General features: G+C 39.1%; 1 protein-coding gene across 3 annotated transcripts in view; it reads left to right on the top strand.

The window, feature by feature from the left end:
- The window catches only part of EGF (epidermal growth factor), a 1,284,649-nt gene that overhangs the window by 456,006 nt on the left and 817,173 nt on the right, over positions 1-11,470 (top strand). For all 3 annotated transcript variants that reach the window (XM_044061467.1, XM_044061466.1, XM_044061465.1), the window contains one exon: positions 8,951-9,153. In XM_044061467.1, coding sequence (XP_043917402.1) covers positions 8,951-9,153 — 203 coding nt within the window. The remainder of the gene's footprint in view (positions 1-8,950; positions 9,154-11,470) is intronic.

Here is an 11,470-nt window from a genome sequence, read left to right as displayed (position 1 = left end):
CGCGAGCCCATAAGCCCACAGATGGCAATAGTGGAACTGAGATCCCCACCCATGGGCAGTTACCACTGCTCCTTCACAGCCCAGGCCGGGGCTGTGCTGTGGGCTGGATAGGATGGGCAGGCACACCCGTAAGTTGTGCCACTCTCGCCTTGAGCTGGCGTAGGGGATCAGTCACAGAACGCCTGATCTCACTACGCACCACAGACCGGACTCTATGGAGGGTGAGTGGGGGCTCTCCTCCGGCCACGCTTGCAGAGGGGGGATGAGCCCCATCCCCTGCAGCGCTTCCACCCGAAGGTGGCACAGGGCCACCAGAGGAGGAGGTCCCAGCCTGGGCACTGGTGCCAGGTGCACTCGCCAGCTGAGGTGGGAAAGGTGGGTTCGCTGGAACCTGCCTTCCCTGTTGTCCTATGTTTAGCAGTATTTTATGGCATTTTGGGTTAGTAACAAACAACACCATTCAAAATTAGTTGTAACAGCATGCATCAGTATTCTCATTAATCAAACACCCATGAATTCCGAACATTGAGCAGCAAGCATAACACATGCATATTTAGAACAACAGTACACATTCCAACAGCATGCAGGGTTGATTGCTGGCAACAGGCTATCAGGTTTGGATATGTGAACAGGGCACATGCATCAACGTACATGCAGATATGTATGAACCAACAGGACAAATGTCCATGGGAATTAATTGTGAATACACATACCCAGTTTGGTGTGGAATAGCATAATTTGTGAAAATAGGGTAGGGTGGAGAAATATTACATTAACAACTTACACTACCTATACCTATACTGTACATTCCTACTAGATGCAGATATATATCCCCTACATGTATTAGTACAGTTTCCTGTATGTAACCTTAGGAATGTTGGTGATGGGGATGTTACTGCTACATTAATATACATTCCATTTTTATTCATATATGTTCATATCTGGCTGTGTTCAGGTACAGCATCCTGCTACATTTGATTTATATGGGTCTAGACAACTGTGGATGTTCAGCATTTCATACAACCATACTATCTCCATAATGCAAGGGTACAGCAACATAATATTATGTAGTGACTGCAGTGTACCTTTATTCCAGACTTATTACAGCTTTCTTGGTAGCTTCAAACTGTCTTTCTCACACTCTCTCACTTATTTTATATTTACATTTCAGAATGGTACTTAATTCTAGGCTTTATTAACATTTATTACTGGGTTACAACAATCCTTTCCAGCTGACTCACTTATTTCATATGGCAGAATTTACAAGGATGTATTCGACACTTGTCTACCCTTTGTTGATTGATTACCACTCATTTTCAGGCTGAAGCAGTTATCTGATATTACAATACAGGTGGAAACTCTATTTGAGACTTGTTTAATCTTTATTACTGGATTGCAATACACTCTTTTCCAGGCTGCATCACTTATCTAATCTTACAATACTAGCAGAATTTTTATTCTAGGCTTATTTCACCTTTATCACTGGGTTACAACAATGAACTCTTTTACAATCTGTCTCACTTATATTCTATAACAATACCAGCTAAAGATCTACTAATCTGCCTGGTGGCGCAACCTCAGCAGCCTATCAGCATAGGCTCGCCGATTCACGGAACGGACACCTGCAGCTGTAATATAAATGAAGGAATATTGGAACATACCTCTCAATACTATAGGCTAGGATAGCATTTCTTACATACATAATTACATGGATACTTACTCAGTAGTGGGGCATTTGGCATTTGGCGGGCCTCCTGGATCCAACGGTTCAGTTGGTCCTCCTTATGTCGCTTCAGGTCCGCATGGTGGTGACGGAGCTGTTCACCAGTCCTTGGAATGCCTGTGGCACTGGTGAGATCATGTGCCAACTGGTTCCACGCCTCTGCCTCGTACGCACCCCATTGAACTTGGCCCTGCATGAGTTGTACTTCATGATCATGGACTAGGAGCCAAACCATATATTTTGACTCCTCAGCACCCCACCTTTGTGCTCTAAAGCAATTTCCCTCTCCTGCACCTACCATCCTGACTGCAAATGGGTACCACAATCAGTTATGGTGTGTATTCCCGCCTATGGGGCTTATATATGCCGGTTTTCCCGCACTTATCTCTGATTGGCCATTTTGGATATTTATCAGCTTAAAGCAAACCTGCTTTGTCATGGTTCAATTTTCATTCATTCCTATATATATGCTAATACTGTATTTCTCAGTACAACTGTCATGGCTTAGTGGTTCAGTACATTGACTATGGTGCACAGTATCCTGGGTTCGACCCTTGGCATTGCTTTTTTTTTTTTTACTACTGTCTAGATAGGCTAGGAGGTGTGCCTGTGTAAAGGCGGCTTTGATACAGCTTGCTCAATGTTGCCCGCCGGTAAGCTGGTTGGCGCACTGCGCAGCTTCGCGCAAACAGCTTATGCTGGGTAACGTGTTATTTAGCTATGAGCACTCATATTATGCTGGGTGAAGTGCTGCTGAGCTACGGGCACTCATATTAAGCTTGTTAAAGCGCTGCTCACCTATGGGCACTCAAATGCAGCTTGTTAAAGCGCAGCTCACCTCCAGGCACTCAAATGCAGCTTGTTAAAGCGCTGCTCACCTACGGGCACTCAAATGCAGCTTGTTAAAGCGCTACTCACCTACGGGCACTCAAATGCAGCTTGTTAAAGCATTGCTCAGCTATGGGCAATTATAATCCTTTTTTATAAATTATTCTGTCGGATTTCTTCACAAATACATGGCCCATTTCATTACATTTTACTTAAATTATAGTTATATATTTATATATATATATATATATATGTCAGGGGATTGTTTCATACTTATTTAAATAAAAATGGTGCATGATGTTGTGGGGGCTCGAACCGTGACTACCTCCTCTTTGGCCAACGTCTCTACCGCTACGCTATTGCTACTTGGCTTAATTTGCATATGTAGATCTTATATGCTTTTCAATGTCATATCTGCTAACTGTGGCTGAGCGAAGGGCATACCTGTGCAAATGAGCGCAATTGCGGACAAACATTTCTGAAATTATAAAAAAAAAAAATGAAACTGCTATTTTTATGTTTTACACATTTTTCAGTAGGGTTTTGTCTCTGGGGATGTGTGGTGTTGTGTTCCTTGACATTTCTAAGGACTCGCTCGTGAGTGTTTACTTTCAGGCCTCTGACTCTTCTAGGGGCGTGTCCCTTTGCAGTACTCGGCATTCGGACATGCCCCCTACTTTCCTACATGGACCGTGTTAGTCTAGGGTATGATTCAGCATGCCCTCATGAATATGCATGGCATGCTGACGTCATACCGTTCAACTGCAGCCTCCGAGTAAGACATATTAAGTCTTACATGGAGGTTTTGTGAATCAGGCCCAAAGTCTTTCGGCTTTTCCTGGTTAGGGGTTGTCACAGTGGAACTCCCGTCCGCTAATGATTGGCAGTGGATTTTTATGGTGCCGAGTTGCCAGTCCGACGCCCAACCTTCAAAGAAGGCATGCCCATTCACGCACACACCTACCTGCATGTCTTTAACATCACTCGACCACAGGGAGGACATGCAGACTCCACACAGAAGGTGCTCCAGCCGAGAATTGAGCAGGAGAACCTCTTGCTGTGAGGCGACAATGCTAACCGCTGCACCACCGCAGCCTAGGTTTTGTATTTTCTGAATTATGTGAAGTCTGAAACTGAAATGTCTGTCAATATTTAGTGACTGTAATCCTCAAAGATTTGTCAGAGAACCACAAACTTTACATGGAAAAAAGATGAAACATATTAGGCAAAAATCTAGACATTCTGCAAAATTTGGGGCAGTTGAGCTGTATATCACCCAGAATGCCAACAGCTCTATACGGACATGGAGTCCAAGGAGAATGCCATTATTGTTCTTATGAGAACTAACATAGCACACAGAGCTCTCATATTCACTTCCATGTAGAGGTGCAAAGTGTTGCCCAGAACTGAGGGAGGGTATATATCCAGGGTGGTCATGTAGGAGGAGAACATCACAAGGTATGCAGCCATCATCTGCATCAGAAAGTCTAAGAAATTCTGCTATCCTTAGTGGTCATCAATGACAAAAGCCAGTCTACATCATCAGGACATCCCACCAGTTGTCTCTATCCAAGCCACAGTTCCATAATAGCACATCATCCCATGGGATGCCCTAAGTTCTACCATAATGAGCCTCTACAGTGGCCTGAGGGCATAATCATATGGTGTCACCCCATGCCTCTCACATAAGGATATTATCCTTGACACAAAATACCATATGTGATCACAAGACCCCCTTTGCCACCTTCTGTGACATTCGTCCCTACCCAGTTTGTGCAAACAGCCACTTACCAGTGTGTTCTTTGGCATCTGTACACACAATGGCATCTGTAACCCACTTTATCCTCTCTCCTTAATAGTGCACGTGTTGATATCTGATGTGCAGTGTGATCCGATTATGCACCATCTGGCACAGGCTTTCATTACCACTGAACGAATTCTGCTTGTTCTATATGACACTGCAATGTTAATATGAGCTTGTCAGGTGTCATAGTGTTGGACTAGGGTCTATATTAGATAGTCGAACTTTCAAAAGTTTGAGTGTCATATGGTCGACACCATATGATTGAATTTTTGAAAGATCGAATGTTTTAACGGAGATCTCTGTACAGAGCGGAATGGGAAGATTTCCTTTTCTGCACTATAGTGCAATCTCAGAGTTGGTATATTTAAAGAGCAGGGGGTGTGGGGGACACAGCCCCCCATGTGGGTGTTGCAGGGGGGCTTGAAACCCTGCTTAAAACTTTCAGGTAGGTTATTTGTGTAGTTTATTTTTTTTATTAGATGTTCAAACTTTTAAAAGTTTGATCACATGGTGTCGACCATATGACAGTCGAAGTTTTGAAAGTTCGATTATCTAATATAGACCCTTGGACTACATGCTGCCAAATTACCTGCACTGCTGTATATTGTGCCCGTCACTGCCTGGGAGTGTTGTACAGCAATCATTTATTCTCGTTCCACCTTGCTGCTGTTAGCAGATGCTGCTGCTGTGTGGTTGCCAAGTGAGAGGTGTGTGCAAATGGCTCTATTGTGCTTTACCATGGGGCTGACCTTCCTGTTTCCTTGTGGTCATACTGTTTAGCATGGAACATTTTGCAAACAGCCTGAAGCCTATGGCATGGGCATACTGCAGTACCACATGAGACATAGTGAGACTGTAGAAGGAACTTTGAGTTGCTTAAAAACAGTTGCAATTATTTATATGTTTCTGCATGTGCTGTGCTGTACTACATAATTTGTCAGGGCTGTAACAGGTATCTCACATCACCTGTGACATGGTAGAGACGGTTTACTATTAAAATTTTGAAACAAACTCCGTCGACTGTACTATTGTCGAACACGGAAGTTCGAAAACGGTAATATCGATGACAAAAAAACTACCTAGGAACAGGCTTTAACATGGGTCGAGATAGGGGAAATGTTTGTAGTTCAGAATAACACTGAACACCTATCTCGACCCATGTTAAAACCCGTTCCTAGGTTGTTTTTTTGTCATCGATGTTACCGTTTTCGAACTTCCGTGTTCGACAATAGTACAGTTGACAGACTTCGTTTCGAAATTTTAATAATAAACTGGTAGAGACATATGGGGGAAGTTTAATACATATATACACAATCTATGCAGTGAGATATACCTCTCAGCTTCATAGTGCAAGAAATCTAGACAAAAAATAAAGAGGGGGACAAAGACCTAAAATCAGGAGCCAGTTTTAAATATTGCTCTTACAAACTTAGACATTTTATAATATTTACATTTTTGAGTCAGTGTGCATTTTGTGAAGGATATAAAGTCTGAAACCCAAATGTCTGTCATCATTTAATGACTACAGTCATTAATGACTTGCCAGTAAACCACAAATTATATGAAATATGAGGCAGAAATCTGGACATTCTGCAAAAATCTGGATAATTGAGAGGTATGCAGCTAGATGGTCCTGTGAATGTCATCCTGCAGAGATATAGCTAATATGTAAGTCTTGCATGTGAATCCTGGAGTTGGGTTCTGTGATGACACATAGATTACAATTCCCTGTGCATTGCACACTACCCAGCAGTTCATGGAATGGGAGCCTTTCCTGCTAACCTTTCTTTGACTGTGGATTGGTTGAGGCTTTTATTGCTATATGCGCATAATCTATGATTCCCAGTATTTGAATGTGAGCAATGTCATGAAAGCCATGCTTTGTGGTGGCAAACTTCTTTGTTGTGCTGGAAATGTGCTTATTCTGATATAGAAGTGTAACTCTGAAGAGCGTGTTTAGTATTTTTAAGTAAGAAACCTGGGTTATGCCTAAAATGTCCTCAGGTGGTCTCTGAAAGGTACCTGTCATTGAGTGCTATACAGACTTTGGTCTTTACAGGGACAAGATTCCTGTAACTTCCACATGTGGGCCATACATGTCAATCAGGCTCCGTACAACATTCTGATCTACGTGACAACAGTCAATAATCTCCTGGTCTGTGAAATTATGAAACAATGACTACTGCCTATAGCATTTCCTTTGCTGCTTGACACTTCATCATACTCAAAAATGACAGCTGGCAGCATTAAACATGAATGCATGCTGATCTTTAACTAGTGCAATGATCCCACGATATTCTTGCTCTCTGTAGTTCAGTTATTTTCTGCATGCTCTGCTCTGTTTTAGTGTCTTGCCAACTGGTGTGTTAATTTCTCCTGATACAGACATAGCTCTCAACCTGTTAACTCCAGAATCAGGGACAAATCCAAATGTAGAAATATATCAAAAAAGAGGAAACCACGGCATGGGAAGGTTGCATAAATGATTTATTCCACAAGATAAGTGCTTTTGCATCTTACTGATGCTGCTTCAAATCTTAAAAACATATTGATAAAATACAAATTTAAATATCATTCAAAATGCACAAAATAACCAATCACAATTCATTAAATAGTACCATCCAATAAAACGCACTAATAATCATTAAAACTGTGTTGCATTATAGTGGAATACAATCCCCTTTTTCAACGAAACAGATAAATATGTTATATAAAAAATGCAATGACCAATCAGGTCACTTAAAATTTGTCTGACAAATCCAAATGTTCTCAGGGACAATTGCCCCATATTACAGGCACTTATATTAGTACTATTAAATGTTGATAGAATAAGAGAATTTGATTCAACAAGCATTTTCTGAAGTAAAAGAGGTCTATAACTGTAATAATTGTCATTATTTGTGAAATATAATCCACTACCTTTTCTCCCTAAATCACCAGTTTTAGGAGGGATTTTGGGGTACAGAGCAAAATTTTGAGCAAAAATCAGAGGCATTCCTGAAAATCAATGACATTTGAGAGGCGTGGCTACAGCTATGAGTCCTGACCCTGTTCCACTTGTATATATTTGCTTGTCATCATGTCTCCATTTGCCTATGCATCTTTATTTGCAAGACATTATGTGGTAATTTGCATGCATTCTATAATCTGCATTTCCTTTGCTTCCTGGTAGAGCAACATGGTACTAGGAATCACTACAAGATTTTTCGTGTCCATTTTCTCAGAAGCACTGTGTACTGTACAACTTAACTATGAATTTCACCAAGTTTATTGAGAGTTACAATATTCATTGTGTAATACTTTCACAATTTTTTAATTATATAGTCTATGCCCTATTTTCTTACAGCAGCCTTTCCACTGCAGATATAATGAGGGATATGAGCAGCTCAATCTGCTTCAGAGGAAATGCTGTCTGATATAACATATGTCAATTCATGGTATCACTGACTGATATAACATATGTTGATTCGTGGTATCACTGACTGATATGACATGGGTAGATTCATGGTATCACTGACTGATATGACATATGTAGATTCATGGTATCACTGACTGATATAACATATGTAGAGTCATGGTATCACTGACTGATATGACATATGTAGATTCATGGTATCACTGACTGGTATAACATATGTTGACTCATGGTATCACTGACTGATATAACATTTTGATTTGCAGTATCACTGATTGATATAGGTAGATTCATGGTATCACTGACTAATATAACATTTGTCGAGACATGGTATCACTGACTGATATAACATTTTGATTTGCAGTATCACTGACTGATATAGGTAGATTCATGGTATAACTAACTGATATAACATATGTTGATTCCTGGTATCACTGATGGATATAACATAAGTCGACTCACTAGATCACTGACTGATATAACATATGTTGATTCATGGTATCACTGACTGATATATGTCAAATCATGGTATCACTAACCGATATAACATAGGTAGATTCATGGTATCACTGACTGATATAACGTATGTTGACTCATGGTATCAATGTCTGATATAACATATGTTGATTCACTGTTTCACTGACTGATATATGTTGATTCATGGTATCACTGTCTGATATAAAATGTTGATTCATGGTATCACTGACTGATATAACATTTGTCGAGACATGGTATCACTGACTGATATAACATTTTGATTTGCAGTATCACTGACTGATATAGGTAGATTCATGGTATAACTAACTGATATAACATATGTTGATTCCTGGTATCACTGATGGATATAACATAAGTCGACTCACTAGATCACTGACTGATATAACACATGTCGATTCATGGTATCACTGACTGATATATGTCAAATCATGGTATCACTAACTGATATAACATAGGTAGATTCATGGTATCACTGAATGATGTAGCATAGGTAGATTCATGGTAACATTGGCTGATATAATACATGTAGATTCAATGTACATGTGCAGTTAAAAAAACAAACACGATTGCATTATTATATTTAATGTGTTACTTGTTAAGCAAACTTGTGACATATTCTCTTTTAGTTATATTTCAAATGCTATAGCTAGATTTACTGTTGTAAATGTTTATGTCTTGTTAGGCATCAGTCACTTGGAATGTCTCTGTTTGCTGAACATATTTATTATACAGACCAGAAGATGTGTGCAATTAAGAGAGCCAATAAGTACACTGGGAAAGATTTGGTAACTATCAGCCCACAAATTTGTCTTCTGCCACCCATTGAGATCAAAGTAGTGCATCCATTTATGCAGCCCAATGTGGAAACAGTATTTGAGAACACTGGTAAGTTCTTATGACAGAATCATTCATTACTTCCTTTTTGTAGTTTTCTGTTAATTTTTTTTCTAACTTGTGCTCACTCATTTTATTGAAAAGAATGAGAAAAAAAACAGTGTGATGTGTATTAGTTCAATTTCTATCAATAATGGTAAATTAAATGAACTGTGCATAGTGAAGATTTATTTAAATAGGGAAAGGTGATGCTGGACTGGACTGAACCTAATATGACTGCATTCCATCCCAAAAGAGGGAAAGGGAGTTATTTGTTTTGTAGGGAAGGTTCCTAATAAAATGCTGAGGAAATCCCAGTGGCCAGTGAGGGATCATTTATTAATGCATAAGTTCTTTTTTTTTGGTCCAGAATAGTTAGTAAGCAGGGAATAACCCTGTGGGCAGATATGTGCATGTATACATGAAACTTTGACACTATAACATGCCCTGTGATTTGTAAAGGAGAAAATATAAAATATTGAGAAAGCTGATTGATTATTAGGTTTTTTGAAATGGAAATTTGGCTCACATGGTGTGTGTGGTTTGTAAATTAGTTCTCTGCCAGCCACTTTTCTACAGACAAATTATTAAAATATGCACTGAGGCACTGAAAAGGTTATTTCACCCTGAATTCTGTTAAAAAATGATATGGTACCTTTCAGGGTTTGGGCATTCAGAGGTGAATGAAATTTGGATAATAGCTTCAGGATATATTATCTGCTTTTTAGCTTCATATTTTGGGTCTTCCAAACTTGGTTGAATTAACCACAAAATTTGACATAGTGATGAAGCACACACTCCTATTTTATTAAATGATGGATAACTCACAAACACTTCTGCTATACTATAAAATAAGGACTAACTAAAGACAATGCACTGATGCCTTTTTGTTTTTCATTATAGTTCTGAATTAGAGCCGAAAACTGAATGAGCAACATAAGCAGTAAGTGATAAGGGGATATTAGGGTCCCTGGTAGAAATCCATGGCTGCAACTCAAAACACTTTAATTACCAACCTTTTTGATCAAAGAAGCCAGATCGATCTAGATTTTGTACCCAACCTTTTTTTCTGTGGAGTGCAAGCCTCCCCCAAGTCCTGATGAAGGAGTTTTAGGTTTATTTAAAAATAGCTAAGTAATATTCATTTATCATTGTTAGTACAATATGCAAGCAACTTAGAATAAAAACAATTAACAGTAATGATGGAGGATAAAACAGACATATAAGGGCTTTTGCCCTGTACTTAAAGGATTCGTCAAGTCTAAAACAAGTTTCCTTAAACTGTTGGCAACATATTCAAAAAAAAAAAATCTGTATATGCAAAATGGAGGGGGACCACAGGGATTGTGGGAAAGACCATGAAAAAAAATAATGGCCAATCCCTTTTTGTCTGTTTTTGTCATTAAAGACAATAATCCACCAATTTAAAGTCCAGATCAACAACAAAACAAATGAAATCAAGAAAACCAAATCCAGGACACCATGTTCAAACAAGTGTTTAATGAAAATAAGTGAATCTTTAAAGCCTGTCTTAAAAGACAGAGGCTTGTGACATCAATTAGTTAAGTAAATTAAATTACCTGATTATATTATTAATGCAATAATATCATTAAATAGTAAATTGAGCTACTATTTAAAGCGTATAAATCTTTATAATGCACACTAACCTGATGAAGCAAAAGTAAAAACGCTTTTGTTACTCCTTCATTAAATACTCGTTGGAACATGGTGTCCTGGATTTGGCTTATCATTAAAGTGTCATCTGGGTATAAGCCTAACATTAATTGATACAAGAGACACCTCGCTGTCTTCCCTGTGGAAACCTAAATTACAGAGCAGAGAGCATTGTAGAAGATTAAAATCACTTTGTCTAGTTGATATCAAAAGTGTTTATTAAGTTATGTTGTAGCCTGCCCTTCTTCCTGGGGAGGGGAATCTTGATCCAGAGCTTTCCAGACTTTACATTCAGCAGAGCTAATCTCTGAGAAACAAGTGAACTGGCTCATGACCAAGTAAAATGTTAGATCTCTTTATCTGTAAAACTAGTTCATCTGTGGAGCTCTGTCAAAGTGGAGGGAAACTAGCTCTTTCATCAATAATAAAGGTAAACTATGACTCCCTCACTAGTGCAGTCATCATTGATAAAAGTAAACTGTGGCCTCCAAAGACCAAATGTGAAAAGGAAAAGTGGTTGAAATGTATAACATTTAAAATTAAAGGATCATCAACTTATCAGCAGTAATAGGTAACTCCTTCTCATGTCGCTGCTGGGCTCATGATCAGAAGTCATAGCATTGTGGTGGATCTGTGTGTAGTAAGAGTAAAGCAG

This window comes from Protopterus annectens, chromosome 2.part0 (assembly GCF_019279795.1).
Source record: "Protopterus annectens isolate FY-2018-M chromosome 2.part0, PAN1.0, whole genome shotgun sequence".
In the NCBI taxonomy this organism is placed as follows: Eukaryota; Metazoa; Chordata; order Ceratodontiformes; family Protopteridae; genus Protopterus; species Protopterus annectens.
This window is presented reverse-complemented; position numbering and strand designations above follow the sequence as displayed.